Below are 21,468 nucleotides of genomic sequence, written 5' to 3'. Positions count from 1 at the left end.
TCTTAGTTGACAAATCTCAAGAACTTCTCACGCTCCCTGCAATATTGATAAAGAAAAATTAACATTCACAATCCAAAAAAAAATAAAATTCATAATATCTATGAAAGTAAATAACAAATAAAAATCTCACTATAATAAACGAATATTTGGAGTCTTGGAACCAAATTCCTTTGCTTTAATTGAATTTGATGCAACAGTTTTCTTCTTCTTGTTTTTCTGAAAGTGTCCTTTTATCCTTTGACTTCTTCCTTTTGTAACAGAACGAGTAGGATCTTGAACAATATGAGAAAAATTTAAATAAATGGAAGTATCTGATTGCTCTGTAGAAGTCAATGAAGTAATCAACGTATTAACAGATTTTGAATCTCTATTATATCCTTCTTCAACAATCATCTATGCCTCCTCATTTTCTTGACATTGCAACACCAAATTATAAAACTTGTGTGTCATTTCATGACGCCAAAGGAAGCAATCATCAACCTTCTCTAACCTCCCAGCTGTACTACTGAACTTGTCCCAAATTTCTGATTTAGCAAACTTTGTCCATTTTTTCTTAATATAATAATCTGGTATGGTAAATATCGAATTTATATGAAGGACCCTTAAGCAATGATAGCACAAAAAGCCACACTCTTCGAACTTCTTGCAAGAGCACGTGATTATATTACTAAAACAATCAAATATGACACGATGAGACAACCCATCATTATCGTGTGATGAAACATCATAAACCATCATTCTGTCTTCAAGTAGAACAATAATAGAAGAACTAGAGATTGATTTAAAAAATTCAGCCTCAAAATATCTAAAAAGTGTCAATGTGTATACCTCAGAAGCATGCTTCAAAATCCCAGTCAATGGTAGGGCTGATTCAGGTATTGATCTTGAACATTGGAATTCATCTTTCTGTTCTTTGCTTCTCCAATGTTTTAACGTTTCCTTGAAAATAACATAAAATTCAGTCAAGCTTGTGTTTTTCTTTGCACTGAACCCAATGGCATGGTTAGTGCTTTCACTTCTTTGGGAAGATAGAATTCCAGCAGAGAAAAAATCCTTGTTCAATCCAGTGCACCATTTTTCCTTTAATCCATACAAACGATTAAACCAAGGATGATTCTCTAGTTTATACTCTGAAATCATAGATCTCCAACAGCTTTCAAATTCAGTTTCATCAACACAATCTGACAAGCATTTCTTAAATGCATCTTTAAAAAAAATTTCACTTTTCAACTTTGCAAACCTACTGACAGCATTTTGATAAAGGTGACAAAGGCATAGCCTATGTCTTGTTTCCGGGAAAACCTACATCAAAATAAGAAATACTTATTAAATTCACATAAGTCGTTATCTATAAAGTGAATACGTGGAAAACAAGAAAATTGAAAAAAAATACACTTCAACAAATATATTTCAAAATTTGTATACCTTTTCTATTGCATTTGCAATTGATTGATCTTGATCGGTGAACAAACTGACAGGACATTTCCCTGCCATCGATTTCTTAAAAAATTCAAAGAGCCATTGGAATGATTCAACCTTCTCGTCAGCTTAAAATGCACAACCAAACATCACATTTTTCCAATGATGATTGACACCCACAAAAGGAGCACAAATCAAATTGTACTAATTAGTGCGATAAGTTGTGTCAAAAACCATGATATCACCAAATATGTCATAATACTCCTTCATTATCGAGTCCCTCCAAAATACATTACACAATCTCCCATCATCATCTAATTTGACTCTGAAAAAAAAGTCCTTATGTTCAGCATCTTCTTGCTGTAACATTTCAATTACTTTCTGTGCATCCCCTCCTTCTATTGCATTCATTTTCCAACGATTAACAAAATTCAAGTGATCCGTCAAAGTATGACCAACATTTTCCTCTCCCCCAGCTTCATGTACCATATAACGATAAGAATCAGTAGCTCTCATCCCAGAAGACAGCATATCTTCAATAGCTTTAACCTTCGCATTTGAAATTCTCCTCTCTGAACGATGATGATGACTCCACTCTATCCTAGTGAATGCATGATTATGTATATTCACATGCGACACAACTTCATAAGGGCCTACGTCATTCAATTTAACCATCAATGAAGCTTTACATCATGTTCGTGTCAAACAAGATCTTTGTCCTCTCTTTACCACTGATCCACCACTTGAGTCTGGATTTGAAGTTTCTATTTTCTTCGATCCAGAACAAGAACAGACAAAATATTTCTCTACCACAACATCTGGATAGCTAGAGTACCTGCTAGTTGACTTGCAAACACTAAAACCAATTGCCCTTGCATGGTTAGAGTACAATTGATACATATCATCAATTGTTTTTCTCGTCAAACCAATCAGAGATCTGGTTATGTCAACAGAACATATGTTGTCACCTGTAATAATTTCAAAACATATATCTAGCATAAATAAAAAAGAATACGTTTTCAACAAAACCAAATATTTCTCATTAGTTTTATAAATGTTACTTTCACTAGCTGGTACCATATTTTGTTCACTATTAGCTGCCGGATCAACTTCTTCATCTACAATAAATTCAAACAAATGTCAAATATTATTACAAGAAACAACTAAAATGAAAATCTTTTGTATCGTTTACTATTTCAGCTTTTTATGTTGATGAAACCAACTACCAACTATCTATATATTTGTGGAAATCAATATAAAGACTAAGTTAACTAGTTCCTCTCACCGCATATTATTCAACTCTTAGTACTTTGTACAAAAAACTCAAATTTTTGGATGCAAAAACTCGGATTTTTGAAACTGCGGGAGGGTTTTTTTTCAGAATTAAAATCAGAGCAGTGTTACAAGAAATTCAAAGATGATAATTCAAAATATATATTTGTGTGTGTTAGACAAAATAAGGGCATCTATGTTGCCTAAAAATTCACAGCTTGATTACCACTTGTACAAATTACTAACATATACATTAATCATTATTTGGGTTCCAAAACATATTATCTTGGAGTTCTCTTGACTATTCAAACATATTGAGCATTCATATATATACATTTTTTAAGCATCTATATATATACACTTCATAAGTTATGTCAACCTTACCTTGGTTTATGTCTGTATCATCTTCATCACTAAGAACGACGACAATAGAATTTAAATTTTGACCTACAATGACAAAATAATAAAAAAATATAATTAAAATTTAATATAAAAGGTAAAACTTTTTGTGCAATGTGTGTGGAAACTAATATGAAATGAAGTTCTGGAAAAATTAATCATTTTGTATGTAACAAATGAAAGTAATACATTTTCGATATAAACAAAAACATTTGTACTTAAAAAAGTTAAAGAGTTCGTTAAAATGAAAAAAATTTACCTTTTTGAATATGAGTTTCAGCTTCATTATCCATATCTGATTTTAATTATCCAACAACAAACAAGAAAAAGTATGACAGCCAATGAGAAGATCTAGCCCTTTCTAATGCCAAAGAAACAATCAATCAGTTCAAATACTAAATATTTGGTCGTTTGCTTGTTAACTTTTTAACAAGAAATAAATCTAAATACTAGTGCATGCAAGTCACCTATTCTGTGTGCTAAAGCACAAATGCCTTATGATAAGTCCTCAAACTCAAGCAGCAGCAAACACTAGCTTGAAGAATCTGTAGAAAAATCTGAAACAGTTAAGAAGCTAAGAAGGTTGCGCAAGCATGGAGATCTCAGTTGGAAAGTTAATCCAGTATCCAATGAAACAATATGTATGAAAATAAAATAATGACCCATTAAACCTAAAATTCAAAATATTTTAGTAACAAGAAAGAGATTAGCTAGGAAAACTAAGTTCACACGCTATTATAAATCAAGTAAGGATGAATACCATAAACTGATCGAGGTCTGGATCCTTGAAAACATCTCGAGCAGCAGCCCCACCCGCTGCCTCACCTCAAACTCTTGGCGGATCGCCGTCAGACGCAAATAAAGGCACGAGGATTAGAAGGCAAAAAATTTCCTTTCTTCATCAACCAACATAAAGAAGACTAAGATGTACACACTGGGATGATAGCATTGACACTGTCGGCTATCAATTATTAGCATTCTCTATCTAGGCTTATGATTTTTCAATCCTTTCTATGAGGCATACAAATATGTAGGAATCAAAAGCAATCAGAATCTAAATCGAATCCCATACACCAAAAAAAATAAATAAATAAAAAACAAGGGCATGAAAGCACCGTAAAAACAAATTAAATCAACAATCGACTAAGCCTAAAAACTTTACAAATCTTGAATAATAATTACCAATTACCTTAGTTGTGCTTCTTCGAGATGGGCTTGGAATTATTTGTTGAAATCGAACGCAGACAATTGAGCTTCACTGTTCAATTTTGTGTGCGAGTGAAATCGAACGAAGGGCTGAAATTTGGCCGTTCACTTTTGTAAGCAGAGCGATCGATCAACTTGAGAAATTGGATTAGAATCTGGGGGTCCGATTATGTAGATGGATCCGGGTCAAAGATCCGTCACACGAATATTACCCATGCAACGGTTGCATATAAGTGTTTGCCAACTTTAAAATTTGATCGGATGTTGTCACTGCCTTTTAATTACAGTTAGTTCTTTTATGCCGATATATATTGGAATATTTTCATAAATGATATATATAATAATGTACAAATTTTCATTCAAAACACTACTTTTTAATTTCAGTTAATTTTTTTTATTTTCATATATATATATATATATATTCATAAATGTTATATATGATAATGTACTAATCTTAATTTGCTTTAAAATTTAAAATGATATTATCATTACTTTATAATTCAAGTTATCTTTCGTTCATATATACGTGCAAATTTCCATAAATGATTGACAAAAACAATCGATATATTTAAATACTACTCATATATAAACCATAATATAATATCTAGATTTATAAATTATATGGGTTTAAAATTTTTTATATTTTTAATGATAGAAACCAGAAAATTCAACAATAAAATTGTATTTAAGGAAGACTTTCAAAGGTTGTAGAACAACTTTTTTTTGTTTTCTAATTGAACGATATATAATCCATTTGGTTTATTTGTATTTTAATTATTTATTCAATTGTTTATACTTACTAATTTTAATCGATAATTATCTAAAATAAGATCTGTGCATGGTACGAGTGAAATACTAATACATTTTCAAAATTGAGCTTTAGTCTTATATCTTTCGATTTTTGGTGATTTTAGTCATCTTTTAATGTAAAGTGCTGATATAACATTACACATGCGAACGTCATATCGATTTCGCGTGTATTTCAACTTCGATATTGATGTCACGTCAGTGCCAAATGTGAAAATGGACGAAACTTGTGATGGTGAAGTATGCCTCAAATTTTATGATATTGATCAAAATCGAGAGAGAGTAAATATATATGACCAAAATTACGATGTTTGCCTTATTAAAGGACCAAAGTGTCTCAAAGTGAGTGGCAGCATCTTTCAATTGAGATTTAGTTCTATATCTTTCAATTTTTGGTGATTTTAGCCATATTTTTGCATAAAGCGTTGATATAACATTACACGTGTGAACGTCAGATCGATGTCGCGTTAATTCCAACTTCGATATTGACGCCACATCAATGCCAAGTTTGAAACATGACCAAACTTGTGATATATAGAAAAGTAAAATGGTGAAGTATGACTCAAATTTTACAACATAGAATATAATAATCGGAATAAAATAATTATGTATGATCAAAATTACAATGTTCGTCTTATTAAAGGACCGAAATGTCTCAAAGTGAGTGCCAGGCTTCCATCTTGAAACGCTCTACGAATGTAATCTTCGCGAAGAAAGAAGTAGATAGATACTATAATGGCTATGGCTTTGGAGATCCCAGTTATGATAAAAAGACGGGAAAAGCTACGAAGGCTTAGCGTGCTGGTCTGATCTCGTCTGGTCTGTGGAGACATATCTAATGATTGGCTTGCAAACCACTTGTTTTCCATCTCCTCAAGTTTTCCTTTTTCTCTAAGTTCGGAAATGGCTTTTGATATCTCATGAACTAATGGAGAACCTTTCTGGAAAGCCTGTAAGAAAATTTTGCATGAATTAATGAAAACTAATTAATTAATTATAAAAATTGTACAATAATAAAAGTTTAATTTACTTACAAAAGCGAAGCCGTTAGTTGTCGACCAGGACTTAATCACGGCATATTCATTAGGATAATGGCCGAGGACTAATTGGATATAAGGCATTTCATCAATTATAGCAGCCACACCGCCGTTCTCACTTCCCCGACGTAAAGCGTCATCGTACTCCTTGGCGAAATGATAATACTTGGACATATGATCCGTAAAATTCAGGTTGCTTACAGTAAGGTTTTGGAGAATTGCTGATGAGTAGCCTATGTAGTCGTCCTTGAATAAACGAATTGAATTTGTTTCACCGTCAGGAGTGAACTTAAGGTTGCAGTATAACTGGATGTAAGTATTAGGACTACGAATAACCATATGCTCACAACAAATTTTGATAGATTACTTTCCAGTTTTTCTCCTGTAAAACAAATGAATTGAATACGTATGCTTAGATCTTGAGTAGTACTAGAAAGATTGTCAATGGATAGGAAGCATAAATGCATGATGCAAGCTATTTAGCATCAAGTCCGCGTACATATATATATATATATATATTAGAGTTGATCAAACATTCGATGGAGAGATTACTGTGAGCAAAAAAACAGAGTTGAAGCGGCAAACCGCAGAGTTGATCAAAAATTCTTCACTGGTATGAGGTTCAACTAGCCAAACAACAAAAGCCATCACAATAAACAAACATCCACTCACAATCCATAGATTTCGATCTAGTGACCTCACAAAGAACCAAGGGTCGTCAACATCCAATTTTCCGACCATCGCAACGCCTAAGTCTGTATAAGGCAATGTGAAGTCGACATACCGAGACCTGTTGGAAGTGATGGGTATGTCTCCCACGGCAGCGTCGAAGGTCTAGACATACAAAACATAATATCTGTCAGCACCACCCACAATGGAAAATCAATGAGAAGCCGCATATATTAATACTTAAAGGGTCCGTTTGGTTTCAATGATAGGATAGTAAAAGGATATGTAATTGAAGTGATAATATATTGAGATGTAAGGACAAATAATGTATCGTGATAAAATATATGATGTTTGGTATGATTTTAATATGATTGATTAATTTTGTGTATTACCTCGAAATGACAAAAATACCTCCAATAATAAAAAAATATATAATAACTAGTATAAATAATAATAAATGAAAATAAATGTGATAATAATATGATGATATTAATATTAGTAACAACATTGTCATAAATTTTAAAATTTTATTTTTTTATTATGCAGTTTAATTCTCATTTTAACTTTTAAGAATATGAAATATTTTTATAATAAATAGTGATGGAACTCTTAATATTTTTATTATTTGAAATTTAAATTATTTTTTAATTTTTAAATTTAATTTAAATATTAATATTCATTATTTTTATTATTTTATTGATATGTATTTCTTACTTAAAACGTATACTTCATCTTAACTATATTTGTCAATATTAGTTAAATAAATTTGTTTCTTATCATCCATCAATAATTTGTTCTTATTAGATAATGGTATAATTAATATAATATTATTAAATGAATTCATATTACTTTAATTAATATTTCTCATTATTTCATTATTTATTATTTATTTTTAATTAATCAATTTATATGTTATTATTCTCGTTAATAATATTATCTGAAAAATAAATTAAAATTAAAAAATGGGTAGTAAATCTGTTCATTGGGTTTAGCACAATTTTCGAAAAGAACATATATTATTATTATTAATTTTGAAGATTTCATTCACTCCCAGTAGCGTATTGTACAAGACAAACAATTCGAAATTTTTTTTTGAATTTTATATTTATTTATAAAGGGTAGAATAGTAAATATGCACTTTATCCTTGCCCCAACATAAATAATCACGTGGCTCAGCAGGGTTAAATTATCTGTCATTTTAGGTGTACAGTGCGGGCCGTTGATGGGCCATTGAAATAGCCAAAAAACATACCAAACAAATGATAATGACTGATTATTAATTAATCAACCCCTTATCCTGTCTATCAAACAGGCAAAACAAATAAAGCACAAATTATATATTCATGCTTATCTCACGTACGTTTTTATTTCGAGTTCTGCCATTAAATCGTCCTAATTTTATTGTTTATAGATTTGACTAAAAGTTAGATAAATTTTGAAAACAAAAGGGAAAGTCAAACTTTACTGTCACACTGGATTTTGGCCATAAAACCGGGGAAAATTATATATAAGAAAAAAATGAAGGAATTTTCGAAAATAAGTGTCCAGACCCTGCATATGGGTCTGGACTGTAGTCAGTGCATCTTCATAAAAAAATCTCGAAAAATTGCTAAAAATATTAACACACGGACTCATGTCCGAAAATTTCCATCTTTACACATATTTGGGCTCAAATTAAAGGAATTTTGAAGGGTTTTGGGAGGGGCAATATAAAAGAAAGCATTGGCACAATTTGGGAGGAGTTTTGACAATTTTTCAAGACAACGGCTAGGGCTTGGAGCAAGTGAAAGAAGATGCACTTCCCACGCCATCACTAAGATTTCTTCTCTTATTCTATTTCTTTATTTCTCAAGAATTCAAATATTAGATTGTTTTCTAGTTTTGATTTTATGGAGCAGTCATATTTTGATTGGGACCATAGGGTCAAACTTTTGATCTTTGTTCTCGTATTGGATATTCATTAATTTTTTGATTTATTTTATGTTATTGATTGATATTTGCGTACATTTCTTTCATTAATGTGGCCAATTTTATTGCGTATTTGTTGTTTGATTTTGACTCGAAAGAGAATATATTGAAAAATAGTTTTAAAAATATTAATCAACACATACATAGTTAAACCAACTAGAAATAGTATTCAGTTAATTAGTGTGCGATTTTAGGCAAAAAAAAAATATATGGAATTCCATAGTTAGAATACGTTTTTGTTTAATTAAATTCAATTCGAAATAGTTGGACTTTTAAATAAAGATAAGATTATTAATTTTAGGAATAGATTAATAATTAAGATAGAGTATTTCATCAAGATTTTAGTTTGAATTTGAATTTCTCTTATTCTTAATCCATCGTTTAGTTTAATTGTGTTCTTAGATTTAGAATAATTTAGTTTGTTTTAATTAGTTTAATTATTCAAAAAAATCACTTCTTTGATTTAGCCTAAATTAAATTAAATATTTAATATCATAACAACTAAATATATATTAGTCTCCATGAGATCGATACTTGAACTTATCATTCATTTACTATGACTTGACATAGTCCGCGTGCTAGATTTACTCCTAACTGAAATCGCCGGTCAGTCATATATATTTTTTAGGTTGAGATATTTAGGTGAAATTAGACAAGGATAAGTTTAGATTGAATTTAGTTTATTATTGTGTTAACTTTATAACAACTCGATTACTAAATAATGAGGATACATTACCATGCATGACCCGTCTTTGTAGATGGTTTCACCTTGTTTGAAGGTTTAATGCTGTAATATCTCTTTTTCCCACATGAGTAAGAAAAAATAGTTTGAAATTATTTATAATGGCTCATCACATATTCTCATACTAATTTGAGTTAACCATTTTCATAAAAATAAATACCAATGCAATGTAATTGTTATATTAATTAAGTTGTTTAATTTGGTAATTGCTATATTTAAGTTGCTCATTGTGTCGTAACACTTATGCGGGCATGAACCTGGAACGTGACAAAAAAACAGTACTTTTAATAAATACAGGAGAGAAAATTCTAAAGTCAGTCTTGTAGAATAGCCTATATAGAATTTTGACCTTCTAATAAGTTAAAATTTGGCTTTTAGTGCATTTTTGCACATTGCAATTTTCGTGATCAAAACACTATTTTGATGAAATTACATGCCCATTTTGGAATTTTTTGGGTTTGTAAATGATGCCCTAGGATACATCCCGGGGTATCATATGATGTTATGATCTCGGGATGTATCCATTTTTCATATGAACTTAGGCCGAGATTTATCGAATGCAATCCTCTCTTATACTTCCTACTACATTTCCTCCTAAACATTTAAATTTAGTAATAATATTTTATTTTTTTTACCACTCAAATTAATCATCATATCTCTCTTTCAATTCTTACCTTTATTATAATTCAATGATATCTAGTTCTTATGGAAATATTGTCATATAATAAAAATGGTTGCTTTAAATAAATTTTATTTTACTTAAAAACTATTTACACTAAAATAATATATATGCTTTTAAAAAAATTTGTTTATACGTATATATACATTTACATAAAATAAAAACATTGATTCAAATTTAAGATATCAAAATTTTAACTAAGATAAATTATATTGCAACTAAACTTATAATAACATATTAGAAAAATTATATGATTATGGATATCGAATTTTTCAATTTTTTTATAAAATTTCTTAAATCTAAAATTTTGGATAAAAAAATCTTTATACATCAAATTTCAATTTATTTTTGAAGTGTTACAATACTCATTTTATGCTTATTAACATCAATTAAACTATCTTAGACAAAACATATTAAATTCAACATACGGAAAAAAAAAACAAACAAACAAAGATATAAAATTGAACGAATAATATCACATGTGACATGTCAATCATCGAAAATTTTAAATTATACTAATTTGGTAAATCCTAAATTATTAGGATAAATATAAAATATGATATAATTTCAAAAATATATTTATCCTAATAATATAATATAATAAATAAAACACACCAGCTTTCGTTTTTGTAACTCATGATATATCTTTTATTTTTTAGGCGAGTATCTGTATTGGTATATATTTTGGTTTTTAGCATCTTCTTCTTGGTTTTCAGTTGCTGAAAATTCAGATCAAAAAGTCTATAATTCTATTATTGCATGTATATATATCACAAGATGTTGAGATTTAGTAGAAGAGATTATTTAATGTTTAAATTGAGAAATTCAAATATTGGTATTCATAATTAAATGTTCTTATAATATTTTATTATATTATAAGTATTTTTTCAAGTTTAAGTTAAAATATTAAAGTAATTTTTGATATCTTAGATTTTGAATAATGTTTTTACTTTTATATTATGAATGTATATACGTGTATAAAAATATGTATTTATAATTATAAACATATATAGTATTATAAATAGTTTTTTTTAAGCAAAATAAAATTTATTTATAGCAATAAATTTTTTATGTGTCAATATTTCTATAAATACTAGATATTATTGTATTATAATAAAGGTAAGAAGTGAAAAATATATATTACTTAATTTGAATAGTAGTAAAATATTAATTTACTAAATTTAAATGTGTAGAAGGAAATGTAGGAGGAAGTGTAGGAGATGATTGCACTTGGAGATTTATAATCAATAAGCAGATTGTCGGTGGTGGTTCTGTCAGATAATTATTAGTAGACATAGGTCTGTCATATGTTCACTACCTAAACTTGGATCTGGACTTGTCAAATTATTTATGAGAGAATGGGCATGTCTCATCAAAATATGAGCCACATCTCATGAGATCATTGGTCTTGCTCTCTCAGGTATGGACTGACATCGTGGGGTAATAACAGGGAAGTTTTTAATATATATTGCATTTTCTCTCATGAGATCAATATTGGTGTTGCTCTCTATCTTTCTCTTATGTTTTCTCTGTTTGATTTAGGCATCGGAGGGATCACGCTGAGATTCCTCCAGGCGACCCTGACGGGTTTATTCATGGTTTTTAGCAAAGACAAGCGGAAGAATAACAAAGACGAAAGAAGAAAATTTTGGCATTGCATCAGTAAAGTTGATACAATCTATGATCTGCTTGATCAAACACTAGAATTGGAACGGTCAATGAAAGTAAAAAAAATAAAACATGGAAGAAAGATAGAATCCTAGTATTATAAAAGTAAAACATGCATATACTGAAAAGCATGCATATATACCTGTTGGTAGACCGACATAATGAGATCATTATAACTCCCTCTGAAAGGAACAAATTCGAACGATATATCAAGTGACGAGCTTTCCACGTACAGCAGCGCGAAATACCTCCACAGAGAATCCATCAAAAGTTGTTATATTGTGTTGTTGGTCATGATGTGATGTTACAAATCCATCAAACGCATTCAATATTGGAATCCCAACTCTAAAACTTCTGCTCGTGCTGGTTTGGACCAGCCTATATATACCGCGGCGCTACGACCGATATTCCCGGCCAGATAATGGTTTCAAGAGAACTGTCGGATGAGGGTTTAGTACTGCTCGCATTCATTTCTTTAGACAGTCCAAAAGCTGAACTCCAGAAACCTACTCTTCTTTCCCCTTTACCAATCACATTCACTATTTCGTAAACGTCGCGCACTAAGTTTCTCTTCACAAGCCGAAACGGACCCGTTAATCCAGTGAAGTCACTGGTTGCCATCTTGCTCACAAGGGATGGACCGCCATTAAGGTCGGCTCTCTCGATCGCCTCATTCAAAGCCTAAACAGCATCATATACCCATAAACCAAATATGTTCATCTCCTTGATTTCCATGTCCGGTTCAGTTTGTTGAAATTCCTTTCTCCATCTCAAAGAGAAATTTTGAACTCGAGTGGATAGAGGAATATAAGATTTGATGCCAACTACCCCTTGCATTGATGCATAATCTGAAGAGCTCAAGGAAGTCATAAAATCCATAGTCTTGGTGGTTACGATCCAGGCAAATCCCTTGCTCATCATCCCTAACCTTTGAGCATTCGAAAATACTTGAGATGCAAGAGAAGGTGGCAAGTGGAGAATAATGATCGAGTTCTTCATTTTTAAGAGCTTATCGCGAGTTCTTTGCTGATTTGATCATCAGAGGCCCTTAAAAAAATAGAAGTCCGGTATGAAAGATCCACGTGATTCTCTTGTAAGATATTGTAACCATAAGATTCAAGAATTCTTGCATCGTTAGTATCCTCGTACAAAAATGCACAGCTCCTCCATTTGAATGTTTCAATTATGGAAGCAATCCCATGGAATTGGGTGGTCTCATCTTCTGAAATATGAAAAAGATAAGGATTTTCCGATGATATAAAAGAGAACGATAGGACTGGCACTTTAGCTTTGGCACAAAGCCTGGCGAGAAACAGCTCTTCATTTGATATTTTAGGGACTATGACTGCATGGACTTTAACATTCTCCAAAAGATCAAGAGCTGCATTAGGAAGGAACAACAAGAAGCAATTCTGAGTCAGGCTTGTTAAGTAGTGTTTGATAAGCACTTCTCAGCTTTTCATTAAAAAAATTTCACAAAGTTTCAAAATTTTGTTAAGAAAAAACTGAGAAGTGCTTATTAGAAGCTCTCCAAAACACTACCTTAGGCAAGTTCTTCCGGCTTTTAAATAATTATCATTTATCTTCGTTAGAAAAGGAGTAAGTGTTTGTAGGTTGTATTCTGAATTCTGAAAACTTCAATGTCGGAAGCAATCAACAGCAATGAAAATGATCAACACAGTCGAGGCGAGAGAAACTCTCTATCCGCAAGACGAAATTGTCCGTTCCAAGTGCTAAACGTTAGCGGCAATCGTCTCTAAGATACAACGACTTTCAATCGTGATATAGCAGCACTGCAAATATCACGAACTTCAACGAACGAAAATATGCTTTAACTTATCTTTGAGAAAGTGAGGGAGAGATTTTGAGAAATCAAAAATCTGAAATGTATGTTATCAGATGTTTCTATATCTGATTTCTATGTTATAACCACCATATATATAGTGTTATACACGAAACAACACGTTTTAAGGCGTAAGGATGCAACCCATGACAGAAAAATACCAGAAACAATCGTGACTGTTAGTTCTGCAGAAGGCGCGCTCGGGCGGTAATTTTCTACCGCGCGAGCGCCCAACTTTAAGCCAACACACTGCCTCGCCATTTTGGTACCGCGCTCGCGCGGTAATTTTTAACCGCGCGGGCGCACGTCGCTTTAAACTCACTGTCTTGCATGTGCGGTGATGCGCCCACGCGGTAATATTTTACCGCTCGGGCCTACTCCATAAAATAATAAAATATTATTTTAAATAAATGTTATTCAAAAAGAATAATCGGATCAGAAAACCACACCACACCACACCACACCGAGCTGAGCCGGCCGGCCGGCCGGCCGCGCGCGTGTTTGTTGCATCGACTAGCGTCTTGCCCCTTTATAAAACATCCGGTGCCCTAAGGGCCCAATCCCATAGTCCAATGTTGGACTAATTAAGGTGAACAACAAATTGGGGTTGTTCCAATGTGGGACTACCATTTCCCCATTTCCCTCCAATTTATTTCACCAAAATTTTGAATTTTGTAATACTTTGGACAAGGCTTTTACAAACAATTTGGGTTAATCAATTCAAACCCTTTCAAGCCCATTTCAATTGTAATTCATTCAATAATACAATTTTCAACAATCCCCCACATGAATGAATTTCACGTATAGTAACATTCTCACTAAAAAATCATTTTGAGTTATTGTTACATCAGGAAAGGTAGCTTGTGGCTTTGAACCTATCGTAGTAAAATACTATCGGATTTACTAGTTACATAGTAACGCGATGTTTTGAACTAGTCAACCGTTTGTGTAAACCAAGACAATAGTACTTACATAACAATACTCTTACATATTTTGTTCTCACGTTGTGTTCATTTCGGATTTGGACCATATCTTAGATTCATAAGTGTTGCAATCAAAGCGACCAATACTTTGCACTTATATAGGTGATATCCTATCAAGAGTATCCTGCATTACTCCACCTCATAGGTATAGGAATCATTAAAAAAAAAACTTATCCTCACCACATTTTGCAGGTTATTTCAACTTGGATGTTCCAGGAACGAGTAAGTAATTTTTCCAAGTACTCAAACTAATATTTATAACTTAGTTGTCCCATTGAACCAAGGTTTTGGGATCTCCAATTCTCAAGGTTGGGTTACCGCTATAAACATTTTATTTTGTGGATTTTAAACCCATTCCTGCAAGTAGTTTGTACATTTGATCTCTATTTATACTTTTTGTAAGCGGATCCGCAAGGTTTTCCTTTGACTTCACATAGTCAATCGAAATAACCCCGTTCGAGATCAATTGTCTTATGGTATTATGTCTCCGACGAATATGTCGAGATTTACCATTGTACATACTACTTTGTGCTCTTCCTATTGCTGACCAACTGTCACAATGAATCGTAATGGAAGACACCGGTTTATTCCAACATGGAATATCTTTGAGAAAGTTTCGAAGCCACTCGACTTCTTCTCCAGCTTTATCTAGAGCAATAAACTCGGACTCCATAGTTGACCGAGCTATACAAGTTTGTTTAGAGGATCTCCATGACACCGCTCCTCCACCGATAGTGAACACATATCCACTCGTAGACTTGGAGTCTTTTGTGTCAGAAATCCAATTTGCATCACAATATCCTTCTAGGACCGCAGGATATTTTGTATACACTATTTCATAACTCAAAGTGTATTTCAAATATCCAAGCACTCTCATTAGTGCTTTCCAATGTTCCTTACTTGGATTACTTGTGAATCGACTTAGCTTATTTACGGTATATGCAAGATCAGGATGGGTACAGTTAGTTAAATACATTAAACTTCCTATCACCCTTGCATATTCCACTTGTGAAACAGGTTCTCCTCTATTTTTGGTTAAATGTGTACCCAATTCCATAGGTGTTCTAGATAAGATGATTTGTGGTATTAAATTGTTCAAGAACCTTTTCTACATAATGAGTTTGGGATAACATAATTCCAGCAGGAAGTTTAGAGACTTTAATCCCTAGAATTATATCACACAATTCCAAATCCTTCATATCAAAATGTTGTCTCAACATTTTCTTGGTTTTCACAATCAATTCATGGTTGCTACCCATGATTAATATGTCATCTACATAAAGACAAACAATTACATATGCATTTGTAGTACCTTTAATGTAGACACATTTATCACATTCATTTATTATAAAACCATTTGACAACATTGCAGTGTCAAACTTTTGATGCCACTGTTTAGGTGCTTGTTTAAGTCCATACAATGACTTGACAAGTTTACACACCTTTTGTTCTTTTTCGGGTACAACAAACCCTTCTGGTTGTTTTATATATATTTCTTCATCCAATTCTCCGTTCAAAAACGCAGTTTTAACATCCATTTGATGAATCTCAAGATCATGCAATGCTGCAATAGCTATGAGAACACAAATGGATGTTATTCTAGAAACCGGAGAGTAGGTATCAAAGAAATCATATCCCTCTTTTTGTCTAAAACCTTGAACCACGAGTCGAGCTTTATATTTATCTATAGATCCATCTTCTTTGTATTTCCTTTTAAGAATCCACTTGGATCCTAAAGGTTTACATCCTGGAGGGAGATCAACCAACTCCCATGTATGATTATGCATTATGGAATCTATTTTATTTTGTATGGCTTCCTTCCAAAAAGGAGCCTCAGGATTTGATAAAGCCTCTTGAAGAGTTCTTGGTTCATTATCTAACATGTATGTTAGAAAATCAGGACCAAACGATTTTTCAACTCTTGCACGCTTGCTGCGTCGTGGTTCCTCGTTGTTTTGTGGAGTTTCAGTTGTGTTTTCATGAGTTCGCTTGTTCGAACTTATTTCTTTCTTTTCTTTATATGGAAAGACATTTTCAAAGAATACAGCATTTCTTGACTCCATAATTGTGCCTTCATGTATATCAGGATTCGTTGACTTATGCACTAAGAATCGGTATGCACTACTATTGTATGCATAACTAATAAATATGCAGTCAACCGTTTTAGACCCAATTTTTATTTGTTTTGGCTTAGGTACTTCTACTTTCTCCAAACACTCCCACACTTTGAGGTATTGGTAAGAAGGTTTACGACCTTTCCACTGTTCATATGGTGTTTCGTCTTTTCCTTTGATTGGAATCCGGTTTAGAATGTGTGTTGCTGAGAGAATCGCTTCACCCCACATATTTTGATGAAAGCCAGAATTTATTAGCAACGCGTTCATCATTTCCTTTAATGTTCGATTTTTGCGTTCTGCAACGCCATTGGATTAAGGTGAGTAAGGGGCCGTCGTTTGATGAATGATGCCCGAAATTGAGCAAAATTCTTCAAAAGGAGCCACATACTCTCCACCTCGATCGCTTCGAATCATTTTAATTTTTGAACTTCGTTGATTTTCAACCTCAGTCTTATATTTCTTGAAAGATTTGATCGCTTCATCTTTGCTTTTCAATAAATATACGTAACAAAATCTGGTGCAATCATCAATGAATGTTATAAAGTACTTATTTCCACCTCTTGTTTGTACCATTTTTAAATCACATACATCAGTATGTATTAATTCAAGTGGCGTAGTACTTCTCGTGACATTATGAAATGGAGCTTTAACCATTTTCGCTTCAACACAAATCTCACACTTGTTTTGTGAATTTCTTTTAAACGTAGGTATTACATTGAAATTTGCAAGTCTTTGCAACGTCTTGAAGTTAACATGTCCTAATCGTTCATGCCATAAATCAAAACTTTCAGTCAAGTAAACAGAACGAATATCTTTATTCTTTGCCTCAGGGCGGATAACATTCATTACATTTAATTTGAAGAGACCACTATCTTGGTACCCTTTCCCAACAAATACACCGGATTTTGTTAATACAAATTTATCAGATTCAAAAACCATTCTAAATCCAGCTTTGCTCAAAAGAGAACCCGAAACTAAGTTATTCCGAATGTCTGGCACATGCAGCACATTCTTGAGTGTCACCTCTTTGCTCGAGGTCATCTTCAACACCACATTTCCTACTCCAGCAACTTCAGACGTTGCGGAGTTTCCCATGAATAACTTTCTATCACCAACGGTGGCATAGGTGGAATACATGTCTTTCTCGGCACACACGTGACTCGTAGAGCCGGTATCGATCCACCATCCTCTTGGATCATCCACCATGTTGGTCTCACATATAACAGCACTAAGATCAATATCAGAAAGTGCTAAAGGTATATACCTTTCTTGAACCATGTTTACTTGCCTTGGTTTCTGATTTTTGTTATTTTTCTTTGGAAGTCGGCAGTCCCTTGCCATATGATTCGGTTTGCCACAGTTGTAGCAACTTCCTTGGAATTTCTTTGCTTTCCCCTTTTGCTTTTCATCATGGGGGCGCTTCCTCTTTTGACTCGTACTAGACTCCGCCAGATTTGCTTTGGCCTCGGTTTCCATCAGCTTTTTATGTGACTTGGCCTTGGTATTTCTGTTGTCCTCCTCGATGCGAAGCCTCACAATAAGATCTTCAAGTTTCAACTCCTTACGTTTGTGCTTAAGGTAGTTTTTGAAGTCTTTCCACAGTGGAGGCAATTTCTCAATGATAGACGCGACTTGGAATGGTTCATTGATTTCCATTCTTTCGGCCAATAAGTCATGCAAGATGATTTGTATCTCTTGCACTTGACTCATTATAGTTTTTGAGTCTACCATCTTGAAGTCCAGAAATTTGCCAACTACAAACTTCTTTATGCCGGCATCTTCAGTTTTGTACTTCTTTTCCAAAGAATCCCATAATTCCTTGGCCGTCTTCACAGAGGAGTAGACACTATAGAGAGTGTCGTCGAGGCCATTCAGAATATAATTCCTGCAGAGAAAATCGCTGTGGTTCCATGCATCTATTGTTGTCCTTCTTTGTGTGTCAGAATCGCCTTCAACAACGACGGGGGGATCCTCCTTAAGAAATCTAGACAGATTAAGGGTGGTCAGATAGAACAGCATCTTCTGCTGCCAACGTTTGAAGTCGGCACCAGAAAACTTTGGCGGCTTTTCTCCATGAGCGGGGGCGGAAGCGAGCGGAGTGAATGAAACGGTAGACATCTTCAGAATCCGGGAAATACAAAGAATTTCGTCTTGAGATTGTTTGTAGGTTGTATTCTGAATTCTGAAAACTTCAATGTCGGAAGCAATCAACAGCAACGAAAATGATCAACACAGTCGAGGCGAGAGAAACTCTCTATCCGCAAGACGAAATTGCCCGTTCCAAGTGCTAAACGTTAGCGGCAATCGTCTCTAAGATACAACGACTTTCGATCGTGATATAGCAGCACTGCAAATATCACGAACTTCAACGAACGAAAATATGCTTTAACTTATCTTTGAGAAAGTGAGGGAGAGATTTTGAGAAATCAGAAATCAGAAATGTATGTTATCAGATGTTTCTATATCTGATTTCTATGTTATAACCACTATATATATAGTGTTATACACGAAACAACACGTTTTAAGGTGTAAGGATGCAACCCATGACAGAAAAATGCCAGAAACAGTCGTGACTGTTAGTTCTGCAGAAGGCGCGCTCATGCGGTAATTTTCTACCACGCGAGCGCCCAACTTTAAGCCAACACACTGCCTCGCCATTTTGGTACCGCGCTCGCGCGGTAATTTTTAACCGCGCGGGCGCACGTCGCCCAACTTTAAGCCAACACACTGCCTCGCCATTTTGGTACCGCGCTCGCGCGGTAATTTTTAACCGCGCGGGCGCACGTCGCTTTGAACTCACTGTCTTGCATGTGCGGTGCTGCGCCCGCGCGGTAATATTTTACCGCTCGGGTCTACTCCATAAAATAATAAAATATTATTTTAAATAAATTTTATTCAAAAAGAATAATCGGATCACAACACAACACCACGCCGAGCCGGCCGCGCGCGCGCGTGTGTGTTTGTTGCATCGACTAGCATCTTGCCCCTTTACAAAACATCCGGTGCCCTAAGGGCCCAATCCCATAGTCCAATGTTGGACTAATTAAGGTGAACAACAAATTGGAGTTGTTCCAATGTGGGACTACCATTTCCCCATTTCCCTCCAATTTATTTCACCAAAATTTTGAATTTTGTAATACTTTGGACAAGGCTTTTACAAACAATTTGGGTTAATCAATTCAAACCCTTTCAAGCCCATTTCAATTGTAATTCATTCAATAATACAATTTCCAACAGTAAGCATGAAGTACGTACATTTAACCAAATGAAGTGCAGATCGATCGAGTTGAATTAATTTTTGATCATGAGTTGTATTCAGAAGATATAAATAAAGAGCACTTGCATGTTGAGAATTTATTTTGGGCTGAACAAGTTGTGCTTGCTTATAATTCATGACTAATGTAGTAATTAATATTACATTTTTAAGCAGTTTCCATCTTGCGATCCTCACAGAGTCGAATAACAAGTCACAGTGCATTGCTTATTGAATATGTTGGGTCTTTTAGATTCGCTATTAATTCAACTAGTTGGAATTCCACTTACAAATCCATTTTGTAGATAAAGAAAAACACAAAACTTACCAGCAGCTGTAGAATGCAAAGAATCTCCTTTAGAGTCCCTAATGTGAATACCAACCCTGGTTTTGTACCTGTTATTGAGCTCATAAAAGTCGGAAATCGCCATCTTAATGCAGCTATGAACGACCTTCCCCTCCCAAGATCCCAAGTCGACAATTACACCAACACTGATGTTGTGCTTTCCACCATAATTTGGCTGAGATTCATCAACTTTCTTCTGCGAAACTTTATGCTGATTTCCACAGTGGAACCCAAAAATAATGAAGATTACATAGAAAATGAGTGCACAGCCCTTCATTACTTCCCAAACTAAAATTTGCAATCGTACACTTTAATTAGCTCGTCAACTTTATGCATGGCATGTAAGACCTTTAAATTAAAGTCAACCCAACCATTTAGCATATTGAAGAGTCACACGGCGAGGAATAAGTTAGGAATTTTTTTATGGCCAATAAATCGAGGGGGTGATCAATCAATGCATCGTCTCTCTTAAACATGAAATTTTATTTAGAAAAAGTACGACATTTTTTATAAAATAAAATTTGAGATGAAATTTTCATGATTTTTAACGAACATCATTGTTCATCATTTATTCTAAAATATTTGCAAAGATAATGCATGGATAATAGTTTCTATCAGTATAACAGTTCCTTTTTTTACGGGGAGATTTAAACATATGGTCATTTAAATTCATTTTGGTCATGAACCAGTAGACTCGTCAATTCGGGTTTGGTCCGTCAGGCCAACCCATCCCGCCATTAAAAAATAGCGGATTAGGTCATGCTTTTGGCGGAGTTGGCCCGTTTGGGCCACGGAACAGGCTGATCCGTCAATTTTTTTTTCTTCATTTTTTAAAATTATTATATAATTAAAATTTTAAATATTTATGTTGGATTAATAAGTTTTGAACAATTTATATTGTTTGAAATATTTTATAAATGATTATAAGCTCTAAAATAATTTATATGATTTATTATAATTTATGTTTAATTGATTAATTTTAAAAATTTATATTATTTATAATAATTTATTTATTTTTAATGAGTTTTTAAATATGTATATCATTTATAATTGTTTATGT

General features: G+C 33.3%; 1 protein-coding gene and 1 pseudogene across 1 annotated transcript; both read right to left on the bottom strand.

Annotated features, from left to right (window-relative positions):
- Positions 1-393: 393 nt before the first annotated feature.
- LOC140862911 (protein FAR1-RELATED SEQUENCE 5-like) lies at positions 394-3,383 on the bottom strand. The gene is made up of 7 exons (XM_073265940.1): positions 3,350-3,383; positions 3,076-3,138; positions 2,481-2,537; positions 2,255-2,387; positions 1,665-2,020; positions 1,426-1,547; positions 394-1,302 (listed from the first exon to the last, which is right to left on the bottom strand). Exons 1-7 carry the CDS (start codon positions 3,381-3,383, stop codon positions 394-396), a joined length of 1,674 nt encoding a protein of 557 aa, XP_073122041.1.
- Positions 3,384-5,723: 2,340 nt separating this feature from the next.
- On the bottom strand, positions 5,724-20,685 carry LOC140862901 (glutamate receptor 1.4-like; annotated as a pseudogene).
- Between the last annotated feature and the right edge of the window lie 783 nt (positions 20,686-21,468).

The sequence above is a fragment of the Henckelia pumila genome, chromosome 1, assembly GCF_033568475.1.
Source record: "Henckelia pumila isolate YLH828 chromosome 1, ASM3356847v2, whole genome shotgun sequence".
NCBI lineage: Eukaryota > Viridiplantae > Streptophyta > Magnoliopsida > Lamiales > Gesneriaceae > Henckelia > Henckelia pumila.
This window is presented reverse-complemented; position numbering and strand designations above follow the sequence as displayed.